We start from the raw sequence: 17,812 nt of genomic DNA, 5'->3' as shown, positions 1-17,812 counted from the left end.
TCCTATACTATACCCATCCCTTAATTTATTTCTCTTGTTAACACTCACCACCTACTAATGTTCTTATAACGTATCTCTCCCAACTAGAATGGAAGCTCCATGAGGGCAAAGGAGTATTGTCTATTTTGTTTATTGCCTGGCACAGAGAAGCCATTCAGTAAATATTAGCTGAACTGAAATTTTGCCTTGAGTTGGTATTTATGCATATATGTTACCTTTCTTAACAAAGCAGAAGCTCCGTTAGGATGGATCTTGTCTTGATCATCTTCATCTTCCCTGCGTCACCTACCCTACTGTCTTACCTATAACAAGCCCTCAAAAATATCTGTGAAATACTGGATGGAATAGAAGAATACAACCATCCAAACGTGGCTTCGAACGTTACTATAAAAGGTTTATTTAGTAGCTCTATAAACAAGAATCTCTACTACCCCAAAAGACACTTATTATTAAAGTGACATCAAGACAGCCAACTCCTTCCACTTAAGGAAGATTATATTCACCTTTGCTGGTTCGGAAGGTGAGCATGGCAGGCTGTCCTTCACCTGCTGCACTCCTTGCCACCATCAAAACTTCGTAGAGACTCGACGGCTCCAGTTCCGTTAAATGGAGCTCATTTTCACTTCCTGGGACTCGAACTGTGTGCCATCTTCCCACCACGCCAACACCACCTTCCAGCTACTCAAGGGAAAATAAGGCATTTTTTTAAAAAAAACGAGATACAGGGCAGAAGAATCTTCCATTCCAACTGGATAAAAACGAGAAATCATTCAATTCCAGATGAATTTTGGGAAGTAATACACTATCAAAAGTGAAAGAGATGTAACACCTCTCCACATTAAGAAATAGAAGGAGCCCTATAGCAAGAACTTAGGGATTCTCACTGTGAAAAGATTCCTGCTCCATTAGCTGCCACTAACTTACGGCCTCAAGCAAGTTATTTGATCACCCAGTTTGTTTCCTTTTCTTATAATGGAAACAATGCTCCTTTCTTACTGGGCTAATGGGAGAATTAAATAAGTATACAATAACATGTATTAATGATAGTATATATTATGCATGATATATGATAAATCAAAATATATATTATGTATGTCTATATGTGTATAAATTATATAATTATTCATTATATATTTCCAACAGTCTTGCTTCATGTCTTGACACTGTTCAATGTGAGCTCGAGGAAACAGAAAGAGATCCAATCCGTTGGGTCTCGATTAATGGAACCAAGAGCCAACATTACATGGGAAGTTTCATGTGGATAAGAATACAAGTGAAACTATCCGCATCTAGAACCATCAGGTTACAAACGGTGAATAAACTCTCAAATATCACCATGTTAATTTTTCCAGATATTAAAAATATTACTATAAGGGGAGGGATGGAGTGGGAGGCTAGGGTTAGCAGATGTAAGCTTTTATATACAGGATGGATAAACAACAAGGTCCTACTGCATAGCACAGAGAACTATATCCAATATCCTGTGATAAGCCATAATGGAAAAGAATATGAAAAAAAGGATGTATCTATAGGTATAACTGAATCACTTTGCTGTACAGCAGTAATTAACACAACATTGTAAATCAACTATACTTCAATAAAAAAATACCTAAAGAAAAAATATTACTGTTAAATGATGGATACCAAAATGTCTTGAACATACAAAATTATTTTAAATATGAGTGCATCTCCTCCCATTTCATTTAGTCTCATTAAACAAAGAGGGGAGATTTTTTTTCATTTTGCTTTAATAGAAGACTGTGGATGAAAAACATCATCTGAAAAATCAACTGAGACAATCAAGGTTCATCATAATAAATGACCAAACAATGTAAGGTTTTAATACAATTAAGAAGAGAACTTGAAATGAAAACATTTGTCAGAGATTATAAGGGACAACTTTGTTCAAACAGTTGTTTGTAATAAGAAACTGCTTTTTTACTAAATAAACTGCATTCTGCCATCTCAGAGAGGGAAGGAATTACTTTTTAAAAATTGGTTTATAGAATTTTATACCCAAGGGGTTAAAATATTTGATTAAAAATGTCTAGAAGCTACAGGCTTCTTAGAATCCCAATTTGAGGGGAAATTATTTGTACTTCATTCTCACTGCTTTTATAAGACTGGTAAATCCAGCATGACTGCTGGCATTTCTCTCCCAAACTCATCATTCTGGGACACTCCTGTTTCCTGCCACTCCACAAATGTGAAAGATAATAAGCATGTGTTATACACAGGATGTGAAGGTGTGGGAAGGGAAAGATGATAAATGAGAAGACATTACCTTTCGATACTTCACAAAATAGGCGTTGATGGGCAGCCCGCCATCCTTCCCCGCCCTCCAGACCAGGTTGTACGTATCTGGTGTGTGCGTCTGTGGGGGGCTCAGAATGATGGGGGCATCGGGGACAGAGGCACCACTAGCATTTTTCTCTGATGATGATTCTGTAGCAATGGAATGTTCCTTCAATGGAAATGAGCTCAATAGTCCAGTTTCTGAACGATCACTTTTATCATTCTGAGTGGGATCAGAAGGTGTGACTATTTCTGCTTTTGTATTTGTTTCAAAAGGAACTGCAGAGAAAGGGAGAAAGAAAAAGAGGAGATAGAAGAAATTCATTATTTCAGGGTCTCTCATACAGTGATCTAACACACTGTCAGCACGGTTTGAGCCCTAGAAGTTAAAGTAGGTAACATTTCAATTTATGATTCATGGAAACATCTAATCTCCAGTAGCCATCTCTTATTCATGAAGGAGCAAATTAATTGTCTGAAAAATCAGTTCTATGATGCAGGAGTTTAGTAGCTGAAAGGACGCCATTCTTCCTTGCTCGACACCAGCATTCCCTCTTTTACAACAGCAATTTGCTAGTGTAACCTCAGAAGATTTTAAGTTGGAGAACAACTTTAACTCTAGTTGGTAAACGAAACACAATGAGTAATGCATTCCCTTGGGAAAAAAGTAAAATAAATAGTAAAGAAAAGGTCAAGAGGCAGGCTATTACCTACTGGGTAGCTAGTCTCCAAAGATATCTCAATATTCACACCCTTGAGCAGTCCCCTCCCACGCTGAATCCCAGCTGCCCTGTGACTCGTTTTAACAGACGTCAGGCCCAAGACAGGCTGCGCTCTTCCAGGCTTAAGCTTTAAGAAGGCCTGGCACCCCTACTGTAGTGCTGCCACATACAGATAGATGCCCAAGCTAGCCGTGGAGAGGGGTGATGGGGGGGGAGGGAGAGGGGGAGAGGGGGAGAGAGGGAGAGGGAGGGGACGTGGGTGAGCACGTATGGTGAGGAGAGAGCAATTTATGAAAACAAACTTCCAGCACAATAAAACCCGAGGGTTGACAGCCTAGTTCCTCTAAAGCACTATTAATACTGGCAATGAAAAGTCTCCTACTTTTGTGGAGGAAGGGAGCTGAGGAAACAACGGCAGAGTTTCTTTTCCACAATGAAGTCGGATTCCTGGTGAAAGGTGGGAGTGTATTAGGAGAGCTACTGCAGTTTCACAGAGAACCGACCAAAAAACAGGACTAACAGTGGCAGGTCGGTTCTCTGGTTCTCTGTTTGTTTAAAAGAGAGAAAAGGTGTCCCAGAAGCGTCCTCCGTCAAAGAAAACAAGAAGCTAGTGGGAAAATAATAGAGAAGAAAACTAATTAAGGTCACTGAGACAGCTTCCAAGTACTGCTCCTGGAACAGTCGTGTTTATCTAGTGAGTCAGAATGTGGGCTGGATGTGAAGGGTGTGGTGGAGAGCCTGTTAATGAAGAGATGGACTCTAGCAAGTAGAGGCAATTAGCTGTGGCTTAGGGCAGTGGACAAGGACCTTTTTATCATTAGTGTTTCATGGATCCTCTGGGCAGGTCACCACCGGGAAGTGGTATTTGGCTGTAGGAGCGTTGGAATACCACACGCCTCAGTTTATACAGAGGCGTGAGAAAAAATGTTATGCTACAGCCTGTGTCTACTGCAGAAGTATCAAAATTCCACTTGTGTTCAGGCTGCAATGAGACTTTTCCATAACTTTTATCAAAAAGGGGATTCAATTAATTTTCTTCTACTATTCCGGATAACAGAATTTGAGCACTCACAGATACTAGATACAATTCATAAGGCCTTCACAGTACTTTCCAAAGGTTCTTCACATACATGATCTCAAGTTATCTTCAAAATAACTCTGTGAAATGGTCAGGAGAGACATCTAGCATTTTTTAAGGTAGAATGTTTTTTGAATTGGAAAAAGATTGATAAAACTCTGGCTTTCGAAGTACTATAACTATGGTAATGTCTATGAATTAATGACTCTGAGTTGAAACCAGTTCAACAGGGAACGGAACCAGATCTGCCAAAGTTGTTCCCACTGTGACCACTCAAACCAGCAACCCCACCCTAAACTATTTAGGACCCCAGGCCAACTCCCATTATAGTTTTGAAAAGTTACAACTCACTCTACAAATATTTGTACATCCAGGACCTCAAAAACCCAAGGTCTCTGGAAAGAAAAAAAGGTGGGGGAGAGAGTCATCTTGCTTACCTCCCCCCTTCATAACAAATAAAGTAAAGGCTGCCAGCATGCTAGAATTTAATAATAAGCTCAGATTCCCATGGGAAGAAGTGGGTTGTTATGTGCTGTTCTGAGCTTTAATAGACTCAGCTAGACTTCAGTAATTACTATAGAGCACGTAAAAGAAGCAACGAAGGACCACTCAGGTAGGATGTAGCTCATGGGGTTACTATACATAAAAAATGGTATTTATCAAGACATAAAATCCTGGCAGTAGGGGGATCTTAAAGATCTAGAAAGATCGAATCTAAACAAGTTATGTATCTTCTAAGGGCTTCTGATTTCTCATATTTAAAGTGAGGGGCTTCCCTGGTGGTGCAGTGTTTGAGAATCTGTCTGCCAATGCAGGGGACACGGGTTCGAGCCCTGGGAAGGGGAAGATCCCACATGCCGCGGAGCAACTAAGCCCGTGAGCCACAACTACTGAGCCTGCGCGTCTGGAGCCTGTGCCCCGCAACAAGAGAGGCTGCGACAGTGAAAGGCCGCGCACCGCAATGAAGAGTGGTCCCTGCTTGCCGCAACTAGAGAAAGCCCTCGCACAGAAACGAAGACCCAACACAGCCAAATAAATAAATAATAAATAAATAGAATTTAAAAAATAAATAAATAAAGTGAGGCAGTTAGACAACTAGGTACTTACCTAGTTCCATCAGCTATGACTGTGATGTCTATGGCTCCCTTTACCCTTTATTTACATAATCACTTCAGGGGGGTCCAGTGGTTAAGAATCTGCCCTCCAATGCAGGGGACACCGCAGGTTCGATCCCTGTTTGGGGAACTAAGATCCCATGTGGCGCGGGGCACCTGAGCCTGTGCGCCACACCTGCTGAGCCCGCGCGCCACACCTGCTGAGCCCACGCATTCTGGAGCCTGCACACCACAAATAGAGAGCAGCCTACGTGCGGCAAAGAAGAGCCCGCATGCCACAACGAAAGATCCCGCAGGCCGCAACTAAGACCCGACACAGCCAAATAAATAAATAAATTTTAAAAAATAAAAATTTTAAAAGAAAATCATTTCAGCCAAATGATACCCAAGCAGTGCCCGCATGACAGCTGTCTTATGGCTACAACAACATTGAGCAGAGCCACCCCTATTTCTGCTTAGCAGAACAGATATATAAACACACACACATACACATACATATACACATCCATATGCGTGTATAAATTTATGCAACACTTAACTACCTTCTTTATTTAAGGATTATTAAGGTCTACTAGTATCAGTAACTATTTCTTCTTCCCTAAACACTACCAGAAGGGATAATTATAATTTAATAATAATTAGATAGTAATAATTGTAACTTAATACGTAGTATTTATTGAAGGCATTCTACTTCCAGACATCATTCTAAGCACTTTACAGGTACAGACTCCTTGAATCCTCACACCAGCCCTATGAGTGGGGCACCCTCACCAATGCCCCCTGATATAAGATTTGGATGTGGATTAAGTCAAATTTGAATTAATTTGAATAATACTGATATTCTATATACCAGTACTCCAAATTAAATCATCATCACCCCAAATCAGTAAAATATAAAGAATATTAGGGCTTCCCTGGTGGCACAGTGGTTGAGAGTCCGCCTGCTGATGCAGGGGACACGGGTTCGTGCCCCGGTCCGGGAAGATCCCACATGCCGTGGAGCGGCTGGGCCCGTGAGCCATGGCCGCTGGGCCTGCGCATCCGGAGCCTGTGCTCCGCAATGGGAGAGGCCACAACAGTGAGAGGCCCGCGTACCACAAAAAAAAAAAAAAAAAAGAATATTATATTATACACCCTATTAGAACAATAACTTTGAATACGGTTGAGGCAAATATACAGATGGGTGTTGTTTGACAGTACACAGGACTCAACATTCCCAATAAAAGCCAACTCTTTAGACTGAATACTAACCTTACTAAGGGCCCACCTGAAAATATTTGCAACGATATTTTCAGCTTAGAAAACCAAAAGTATTAATGCCCCAAAGAGGTCATACCTTGGGCTTGCTCCCAAATGAAAGTGTCCTATAGAGCAACGACAAGCTTAACAAACCCACCAAAAGTGGAGACCAAAGTTCATCTGGTTCGCATAAGGCCAAATACCAAAAAATGCAATTCTACGTTTCACTGTTGTTGGTAAATACATATATATTTAGAGGTTGCTAGACTCATTGAAATCTACTTCCAATCACTTTATCCCCTACTGTCAAAGGAAACCATTCACCTGGGAAAAGATACTAATGGCAACTCACCAACAGCGAGGACGGCTTCCGACCGTGTGGTGCCGTGTGCGTTTGCAGCTTCGCAGGTATACTTCCCAGCGTGTTCCCGAGTAACAGCCTGAATATACAGAGAGCTTGAGCCAGCCTGGGACATGATGAAGTACACAGGCTCCAGGTCAGAACCCCCAGGTCTTGATAAGTGTGGTTTTCGGGATTTAGATCTAAGAACTTGAGACAAATGGCTGGTTATCAGTCCATGCCCGTCGTACCAACGAATGGCTGGAACTGGCACCCCGGTGGCATTGCAGGAGAAAGTCACGGAGCCTCCAGAGGCCACCTCTGCACTTGCTGGTGCCGTAATTATAACAGGCTTGAGTCCACTGTCTGTTAAAAAAAAGTAATTCACGTAAATTAAGAACATTATAGTATCTACAATGCAAAATAATTTCATCCTATTACGTAAATGTTGTGTCGTGCGCAAGTAGCTGTCTTAGAAACATCTTTTATATGTGTGTTTCTAAACAGTGTTTTACATGCAGAACAGTGTGGTGAACATGTGCATTCTCTGAAGGAACAGTGCTTGCAATGTCGTTAGCAAGTAGTAATGATCATAGTCACGATTAGAACAAAGATATCTCCTTCCTTGTTAGTTTGCTTCTCAACTTTCACCAAGTAAAGCAGTCAATCAAAAGTAGAATTTTTCATCGTGTGGGCTCCTAGACATTTCCCACATAGGTTGCCTGTCCTTCAGAAAGAAAGGAATGTATATAAAGGAATCCACAGAGAGTTTTCCAGTTTGCATCCTCAGCGCATCTGACCACTGTAAATCCAGAACACGTGAGGCCAAAACCTCAGACTTTAACATGAAAAAGGTGTAAAGAAGTATAAAACTAAATAATAGTCCTTCAAAAAGACAGTCAATTCCAGGGCGCAAAAATCTGATCCCAAAAATCCTGGGAGAAAAACCTGTTCTGAATTACGGTTGACAAACATATTTCTGACCAAATACACGAACAAAGTTTTGTTTCTCAACAAGTGGCACCGACTCTTTCCTTCTGGTCTCAGGTATTTTTTTGGGGGGGGGCGGTATTTTTAAGTGATCTCACAATGGAATATCGATTACAAATGACATTTTCTCCAGCACATCTTTCTCCTTTTCCAGTCCTACTTCCTGTGTTTGACGAAGTCTATCAACAATGATCAGATTTCTGAATTTTTACTAATCTAAGAACTGTAAAATGCTTTCATGGGTCGTAACCTGCATTTCCCTCAGTACTAATGAGGTTGACTATCTTTTCACATATTTATCTGCCACTCATTTTTCCTCCTCTGTCAAATGCATTTTGTCCATTTTCCTATCGGATCCTTTATCCTTTTTGTAATGGTTCTGAATTCTTTGTAAGTACTAGGTACTGCTCTTTTGCTAGTTACATATGTTACTAGTATCTTCTCTCAGTTTATTGCTTTGCTTTTCATTTTTAATGGTATCTTTAAAAAATAAGGATGCTTTAATTTTAATGTAGTCATACCAATCTTTTCTTAAAAATTAGCCTAAAATGTCTTGTTGAAAAGTTTTACCCAGATCATATAGATATTCTTCTATATTTTCTTCAAAAACTTTGCCATTTTGCCTTTCATATATAGGTCTTTAATCCACTGGAAATGTGTCTTTGTGTACAATGTGAGTTAGAGATTTAATTTCTCCTCCATTTTGATAACCAATTATCCTACATCAACTCTTGAAATGGATATCCTCCCCTTGGTGATCTGCAATGCCACCTAAGTCAAATCCTTAGTGCAAATCCTTGTTGGTGGTCTCTGTCTTGTTCCAAGAGTCTATTTGTCTGTTCCTGCACCAATAATACAACACTGTCTTAATTACTACAGATTTTTGTGTATATTCTAATATCTGGTAAAGCAAGGTCCCTACTTTCTTGTTCTTCTTCTTTTAGAGTGTCTTTTAAATTACTTTTTCTGTCTGTTGCTAATTGTAATGGTTAATTTTCTGTGTCAACTTGACTGGGCTAAGGGATGCCCAGATAACTAGCTGTGTTTGTGAGCGTGTTTCCAGAAGAAATTAGCATCTGAATTGGTAAACCGAGTATAGCAGATGGCCCTCTCAATGTGGGTGGGCACCATGCAATCCGTTGAGGGCCTCAGTAGAACAAAAATGCAGAGGAAGCGCGAATTCTCTCTCTGAGCTGAGCCATCTTTCTTCCGCCCTAGGACACTGGACATCAGTGCTCCTGGACCTCTGGCTTTTGGACTTAGGTTGAGACTTATACCATCACTCCTCCTCCCACAGCTCAATTGCATCATTGGCTTCCCTCCTTCTCCAGTATGTAGATGGCAGACTTGTCCTCCATACCTGTGTGAGCCAGTTTCTATAATAAATCTCCTCCTATGTGTATATTATAGATCCTCTTGTGTTTTGTTTCTCTAGAGAAACCTGGCTAATACACTCGTACATAGAAAGGCAACATTCTTGTTTATTGGTCTTTATCCAGCCACCTTGCTAAAAGCTTTTATTATTTCTAACAATTTGCCAACAAACTATTGAGGATTCTCTATATTGACAACCATAGCAGCTGTGAATGAATAACGACTGAGTTTTCTTTCTCTCTTACCCTTACATCTTTCATTTCTTTTTCTTGTCATTCTGTACTGATGCGAATCTCCACTATGATGACAACTAAAAGAGATTTTAAAGGGAATGCTTAAACATTTCACCATTAAAAGTAATGCTTCCTGTGAGTTTTTGTTAGATACTCTTTATCAAGTTAAGAAAGTTCCTTCTATTTCTGTTTTCCTAAAAGTGTCTATCATAGATACTGAATTATGTCAGATGTTTTTTTGCTTCTATGGAGATAATCATATTGGTTTTTCTCCTTTATTCATTAAATAGGATGAATAATACTTTAAATTTTCTGATTGATTACTGGAATAACTCCTTAGTTAAACTTTATCTTTACTGATCCTATTTTATCTTCATTTTCTATTTAATTGATTTCTGCCCATATCTTTATTATCTCCTTTCTTCTGTTTTCTTTAAATCTATTCTCTTATTTTACGTAGTTCACTAATTTTCAGTTTTACTAGCTTTCTTTTATAAGCATTTAAGGCTATAAATTCTATGTTCCTTTTTCCTATATCCCACACAATTTGACACTCATTATCTTTGAAAGAATTTTAAATTTCCATTATGATTTTTGACCCAGCTATTGAGAAATATAATTCTAAGTTTCCAAATACATGTCATTTAAAAATTATTTTTTGTTATTAACATCTAAATTAATTGCACCAAGTTCAGAGAATTGGTCTCTATCATCCTGATTCTTTGAAATTTGAAATATTTATAACTCTCAGACAAAAAATTCATTTCCCTAATATATAAAGAACTCCTATAAATAAGAAAAAGACCAACAACCTAATTTAAAATGGGCAAAAGACAATGAACAGGCAATACACAGGAAAGCAAATTCAAATGGCTCATAAACACATGATGAGATGCCCAACTTCATTCATAATAATAAAAAATATATAGATCAAAAGGTACTTTTTTTTTTTTTTTGCAGTACATGGGCCTCTCACTGCTGTGGCCTCTCCCGTTGCGGAGCACAGGCTCAGTGGCTATGGCTCACGGGCCCAGCCGCTCCGCGGCATGTGGGATCTTCCCGGACCGGGGCACGAACCCGTGTCCCCTGCATTGGCGGGCGGACTCTCAACCACTGCACCACCAGGGAAGCCCAAAAGGTACTTTTTTAAAAACCTATCAGATTGGCAAAGACTAAACAGAAATTTTGACACTACCACACCTTGGTGAGGATATGTGGAAACATTGCTAGTGGGAGTGTAAACTAGTAACTATTTTGGAGAGCAGTGATATCTATCAAAATCACCAAGACATACATGCTTTTATTCAGCAAGTTCATTTCTAGGAATTTATGCTAGAGATATTCACACATGTGCAAAATAATCTATGTAGAAGGACATCCATTGTAGACTTCTTGTAATAGTGAAGGATTAGAAACAGCCATCAGTGAGGTACTAGTCAAATCATCACAACTATACAACGGAAGACTAAGCAGCCATTTTTAAAAAGAAATGAAAATACTCTTTAATGTACCATATGAGAAGACGTCCAAGATATGTGTGAAGTGAAAAGTTCAAGGTAATTTTTAAGGTAAAATTCAAGGAAAAATTTTTAAGGAAAACTTCAAGGTAATTTATATGAATGCTACCACCATTTACGTTCCCAAAAAAAAAACAGACATTGTTATTAAATGCACACAAGCTCACATGTTATGTGTAATTGATTACACACATGCACACAAGGATATTCAAGAAAATGAGAAAACTAGTTAGTTCTAAAGAGAAATCTGGCTGGCTGGGGAACATGAGTGAGACTTTTACCATGTGCTTTTCAAAATTATGCCTTTTCAAAACTATGCGGTATCTGTTGAAAAAATATTATAAAAAAAATTTTTAAATGAGCGTGATTAAATAAGGTTGCTTCTTCATGGAAATGCCTGCCTGCAACTAGAAAGGAACATGGAAAATGAACACTGCTCTGTTATGGTGACAGGATTATTTCCTTTTTTGTAAAAATGATTTAATTTTTAACCAGAACAAAACCCCATCTGTAAAGTAAAATCTCCTATGATTACATGACCTAAAAGCCTACCGTTTTCAATTTCCAGTCTCCCAGTAGACTGCGTAAATCCAATCCCATTATCTGCTACACACTGATACAGCCCAGAATCTTCCATGGTAACACCCCTGATTTTCAATCCATTTCCCACAGTTAGATGTCGTGGGGAACGACGAATGGGCCGTGCGTTGTGAAACCAGGTACGGTTGGGGGTTGGGTTCCCATGAACTTCACACATGAATTGCACCGTGGCACCCAGAGACACTGTCTGATCCTGCAGTCCTTTAGAAATGGAAGCATGTTCTAAAAATAAAACAAATAAGAACTAATGAGAACCTACTGTAGAGCACAGGGAACTCTACTCAATATAATGACCTATATGGGAATAGAATCTAAAAAAGAGTGGATTACATGTGTATGTATAATTGATTCACTTTGCTGTACACCAGAAGCTAACACAACATTGTAAATCAACTATACTCCAGTAAAAACTTAATAAAAAATAAAATAAACATAAATTAAAGTCTAGCCCTCAAGATGTACTTTTTAAATTATCACGAGTCATACAAACTCTCCTCAAGAACTAGTTGAAACCGAATTGTATTATTTCCTCACATTCTCCCATCCACCATGGTCATCAAGAAAAAATTAGAAATGTATTTACTTTCCTCCAATAGGATAAACCATATGTTACTAAAACATTATAGCCTCTTTTTATAGATCTCTCCTCCCACTTAACCACCCTCCGCCAACCCAACAAATGCACACACACATACATACATGCAGAGTTTCTAATCTTTGGCTTCTCTGAGCGTTTGTTCCAGGTGATCTGTTTGAAATAAAGTAATCATTTCCCTGGATTTCACACTACGCAAAAGCCAAAACAGAAGAATGCTTATTTGGAAGTTAAATTCTTTTTATGCTCAATTCTGCTTTGAGGTTACATGTATTCTGGGCAAAAATTTTCCTTTCGTATCCATCAAGTCACTTTTTTTAACATCTTTATTGGGGTATAATTGCTTTACAATGGTGTGTTAGTTTCTGCTTTAAAACAAAGTGAATCAGTTATACGTATACATATGTTCCCATATCTCTTCCCTCTTGCGTCTCCCTCCCTCCCACCCTCCCTATCCCACCCCTCCAGGCGGTCACAAAGCACCGAGCGGATATCCCTGTGCCATGCGGCTGCTTCCCACTAGCTATCTACCTTACGTTTGTTAGTGTATATATGTCCATGACTCTCTCTCGCCCTGTCACAGCTCACCCTTCCCCCTCCCCATATCCTCAAGTCCGTTCTCCAGTAGGTCTGTGTCTTTACTCCTGTCTTACCCCTAGGTTCTTTATAACATTTTTTTTTTCTTAAATTCCATATATATGTGTTAGCATACGGTATTTGTCTTTTTCTTTCTGCATCAAGTCACTTATTACCTGGACAGAGTACATCATGTATCGGCATTTGTAACATATGTCCAAATTAAATGACCATGCATATTAATCTAGTCCTAATTAGCATTAAATTTTAAAGCCCACTTGCCATACACTTGTATTAATAACAGTGTAACCTATGTCAGGCCACTGTTGCACATAAACAGGTGTAGAAGCTTTACAAAAACTATATTTACTATGAAAACTTTTTTTTTCCAGTTTTCATGAAAATCTATTTTGATAAAGGAAAACATTTTTGCTGCTACACATGACAGTGAGATAGGTAGCTGGAAGAAAGGAATAGCTTTGAGATAAATAGTATATATAGAAATACGGGTGAAAATAACACAAATTTTATGAGCCAGCTAGAGTGAAAGCATTCCAAAAGGGAAAATAAAATGAAATGATTTCTTTTTGAGATGACATTTTCTAGTCAGTACTCTGTCTTAGTTACGATTACTGGACACTACACACTGATACAGCCCAGAATCTTGCATCCTGTTGAATTCCAGTCTCTTTCCTCCACGTCATCGAGAAGGAAGAACCAGCTCTGTCAATAAGTCCCCTACATATGAACCAGTTCCATTCCGAGAGTGCGTTCGTAAGTTCAATTTGCTCATAAGTCCAACAAAGTTAGCTTAGGAACCCTACTAACAATCGGCTATATAGTATAGGACCAGCTACACCACCACTGCTTTTACACTTGCTTCAGGACATCCTGGGCTTGAAATAAAGATACTGTACTACTGTACTCTATATAGTACTGTACAGTACACAAAAGCACAGCCACGTGTAGAGGATGCACACACGTGACAACGTACACCAGACACGTGAACTAACTTACGTGATTAGACATGCGAACGCACGTTTGCATCTTTGAAAGTTTGCAACTTGAAGGCTCATATGTAGGGGACTTACTGTATTGTGTAACCAGGTTGGGGGTGAGGTTCCCAAGAACATCCCAGGTGAAACTCTCTGTGCCACCCAGAAACACTGCCCAACTCAGCAATCCTTTAGAGAAATGAAGCTCATTTTGGTACTGGGGTAGCTATTTCTAGGTAGTCTCTATTCCATTTATGGTTCACAAATAGATCTTCCACTCAAACATCAGTTAGACCAGAAAAATAGCCTGACTTGAAAAAACACTTAACAAGTAACATCTTACCAAGTACATTCACCACGTAAGTCACGTGTTTGGTGTCTCCAGACTTGTTTCCCACCACACAGGAGTAGTTGCCGGAGTCCGCCGGATCAATGCTGTCCGTGGCAAGATGCGAATACAACCTTCTCCACTTGCTTCCAGGCAGAGCGTCCTGACCGTCCTTCAGCCAGTGCACATGAGAAGCTGGGATCCCACTTACCACACACTCCAGGGTCACAGGGCTACGAGAGAGAACAGCTAATGCCTGTGAAAGGGCGGGGTGAAGAATGTGAAAGTCATCTGAAGAAGGGCCTGGAGAAAGAAGGGAAAATAAAAAATCATGATTCTTATGTATTCACTTCCACCCTCTTCCTTAGCAAAGCTGTGAGCTTCCCCATCTTCCCATTTATTCTTCTTTACACTATGAGGTCCTGTTTGGTAACTAAATCATTTTCAGTTGAGAATTAAATTTAAAAGCCTTCATGATCCTTTAGAGCTACTCCTGAATTAGCAGTTTGGAAATGTTGAATTTCTCAACAAGTATGTGGACTGTTACTTAACTATGCTTTGACTCTTGGTGCCACTACAACTTATCGTATCTCAAAGAGAACAGATAAATATTTTTTTGTAATTCACAGCCACCAATTTGATTACCACTGATACAAAGTGATATTTGCTCACTAATTTCTTTTTATTTGAGCAAAGGGCAAAGTTCTCCACATGAATTCTATCCTGTCATCTTGACCAAAATTCTCTTCTAAGAAGTCATTATATTTTTAAAACATATACAGTACTATGCTATAATGCACTTCTGCATGTAAAGACTTTCTCATGATAAACAAACAGGATCTGAAAGAAAAAGGAACTCCCGCCTCCCAACTTTTTATGAGAAATGCTTCTGAGGACTCTTCCCAGTGACCACGATTCCCCCAAATACTTACGACTCACAAGGAGCTTTTGGCCAATGGGTTCAACTTTTAATTCATGTGTGACAGGATTAAAAGCTGCACATTTATATGATCCCTTGTCCTCTAAGGATACATTCAAAATCTGAAGATTCCCTGATGGAAGGATTAAGTAATTCTCTGAGGAAGGAAGGGAATGCAGTTAGGCCTCTCTCTTTATGAAGGACGCAAGTTAAGACCAACAAAGGTTGATAGTTACGCTTTAAATGTAGACGTGACATGAGCAGCAAATAAGCAATCGGGGAAAATCCATTAAATGAAGGAAAAGGAAAGTCAAAGCAGAACAAAAAAAGTCAACAGCACTACAGTAACAGAATCAAACCCATCAGAGCCCCACGGCAACAGATCACTCCCTGAGAACACCACAGCACAAGAAACATATTTAGACAAAGATACAACGACCGCAGCTGCCACTTTGGGCAAACCCCTGCCTGCAGCACTGACCACCCAGTAGTCATTCACGTCTTCATTCATTTCTTCTCAACAATATGTACTGAGACCCTATTTTCTGCCAACAATGGCCTGTGCACAAGTGATACAACAATGAAGCGAGCAGATAAAGCAAGCCCTGCACTCATGCTGCCAGTGCTCCGATGCAGGAACAAGGCGGCAGAGAAAGGGACAAACGACAAACAAGCAGACAGTCATACGTATGACACAGGGCTACGGAAAACGAAGTTGAATAAAGCGGACAGAGCAACACAGCACATCATTTCAGATAGTGCCATGAGGGCGATCTTCTCAAAGGAAGTGATATCTGAGTAGATTCCTGAATGAGTTGAAGGAGTGAGCCTCGGGGGTGCGGGGTTGTAATCATTTCTGTACTGTCTTCTGTACTATGTTCTATTTCATACTGTAACCATGTGTCTAAACTACTCCACTTGACTCCCAACAGTAGACACAATATATCTTATGTGTTTCTGTGTCTACAGCCCCTAGCACACAGAGCTTAACGGTAGTTGGTTAATCACATTTGTTCTCTGGGTGCCCTTGGCTTGTCGTAAGAGGTCTCACCTGTGGAATGTTTCAGCCACTTTCCCCGGATTTTATAGCGCACCTCAGCTTTGGGGTTACTATCTGGTACCTTGCAGCCAATGAAACCAGTACTTTTTTCTTCTGCTGTAATAACGTGCTTTGTTGATGAACCAAAATCACCAAGAACTAAAAGAAATAAGTAGATAGATAAATAAATAAATGTAAATTTGAACTCTCTTTCCCAAAGGAAATTGTAAAGCTAGAAACAACATCTGCACCATGGCCATTTGTGGCAGCTAATCCCAGTTCCCAAAGTAGCAGGATCTTTTTATCTTAGAAAGCAGTTGGGGTAGGGGTGCACAGTTGAGAGCTGGGGCTTAGTCATGGCACCCTTTTCCAGAAGACAATGCTTCCAGGAGACTACAAGGCAAGCAAACTGTTCTTGAAACATTAGGGAGAACTATAAAGCCTAATTGTTCCCATTCTGTCAAGATAAATCCTTCTTAATCCAGTCTCTCATCAAAACTCACTTTCCCTATGCATCCTTATTCTGTTAGTAGCTACTCACATGGCAATAAAAGGGTTTCCAAGAATGAACCTAGGATATCCAAAAAAAAAAAAAAAAAAGCAGTGTATCGTTTGAATTACCTGAATATCCTAACTAGGTCTCAATTTCTCTCGGTTTAAGTTGACTCCAGCTGGAGCCTGCATGGAAGGGCTCTTTATTATTGCCAGTGCTGAAAGCACTCTGCAGCCTGCCCCTAGGAATTCAGCCCTCCGGTGTGTGGCTTGGAGCTGTCCACGGGTCACAGCTCTACCAAAACATTTACTCTTCTCAGTTATGACAAACTCACTACTCCTGGGGAATCCAGATTTGTTCTGTAAATAGGGGTGCCCTCACAAAGACGCTTTCCATTACTGGAAGCCATCACCGTTTGAAAGGCAGATGGCTCAAACTTACTAAGAAAACCACACATACCAGATTTTTCCATAAGTTCAATACTCAACATTCCTTTCCTTACAGTTATTTTTCTACCCCACTTCTTTAGCCTGGTTTCAATTAAATACATGAAAATCACTCTGTAATCAAGGCAAATAAAACAATTAGATGTGCAAAAAAGATAAAGGATGGCATGAAATAACTGTCAAAGCGGACAACAGCTTTTTTGGTTGTTGATATTAAGGACTTTTAAATACTCACAAAGAAATTCAGATTCACGTTAGAAAATTGTCCTAACGCTGCACAAACTAATGTCCAGATCCCTTGATACAGAGGAAGACACTAAGCAAGGCTCAAGTATCGTCCCCCAGGTTAAACACACAGCGAGTGTCAAGGCTGGGATGAGAACGCATACGTGTCTTACTCCAAAGCCCACGCTCCTCCAAGTACTCAAAAAAATGCAAGTATTAACAGTAATTTCAGGAAAAAAGCATCTGTAACAGGGACAAAATCAGACTCACCTGCAGTCGATATGGTTGCAGGACCACTCACAACGGCGCCAATGCTATTGTTGGCAATGCACTGGTAATAACCCGACAGGGAGGGGTTAAGAGAAAGGATAGTCAACGTCCCCTGGTGAACCTTAATCTGTTCCACATTTCTGTCCAATCTTTTTCCATTATGCAACCATGAGATACGAGCAGTCACAGGTTTAGCAGAACAATGCAGTACTACAGGTCCACCAAGTTTCTGGACGGCAGACAATGGCTCAGAAATAAAATAAGGTGCCAAGTCTACAAGGGAACAGTCCCCGTGTGCAAAGGGGTGGGGGGAGTGGGAGACAAGAGGAGACAAGGGGAGAGAGAAAGAAGAGCAAGTTTAATATACTTCATCTGAATCTACAAAACGAAAGGCAATCCCTTACTTTATACGTTATGGTCCTG

At 39.9% G+C, this 17,812-nt stretch overlaps 1 protein-coding gene across 1 annotated transcript in view; it reads right to left on the bottom strand.

The window, feature by feature from the left end:
- Nucleotides 1-17,812, bottom strand: part of CDON (cell adhesion associated, oncogene regulated) — a gene marked incomplete at its 5' end in the record, with an annotated part of 59,478 nt that overhangs the window by 39,844 nt on the left and 1,822 nt on the right. The window contains 8 exons of the mRNA XM_082660549.1: nucleotides 504-678; nucleotides 2,285-2,574; nucleotides 6,802-7,155; nucleotides 11,456-11,725; nucleotides 14,013-14,300; nucleotides 14,930-15,073; nucleotides 15,968-16,114; nucleotides 17,390-17,662. Coding sequence (XP_082516675.1) covers nucleotides 504-678; nucleotides 2,285-2,574; nucleotides 6,802-7,155; nucleotides 11,456-11,725; nucleotides 14,013-14,300; nucleotides 14,930-15,073; nucleotides 15,968-16,114; nucleotides 17,390-17,662 — 1,941 coding nt within the window. The remainder of the gene's footprint in view (nucleotides 1-503; nucleotides 679-2,284; nucleotides 2,575-6,801; nucleotides 7,156-11,455; nucleotides 11,726-14,012; nucleotides 14,301-14,929; nucleotides 15,074-15,967; nucleotides 16,115-17,389; nucleotides 17,663-17,812) is intronic.

The sequence above is a fragment of the Grampus griseus genome (genome assembly GCF_964374135.1).
Source record: "Grampus griseus genome assembly, chromosome: 8".
Lineage (NCBI taxonomy): Eukaryota > Metazoa > Chordata > Mammalia > Artiodactyla > Delphinidae > Grampus > Grampus griseus.
This window is presented reverse-complemented; position numbering and strand designations above follow the sequence as displayed.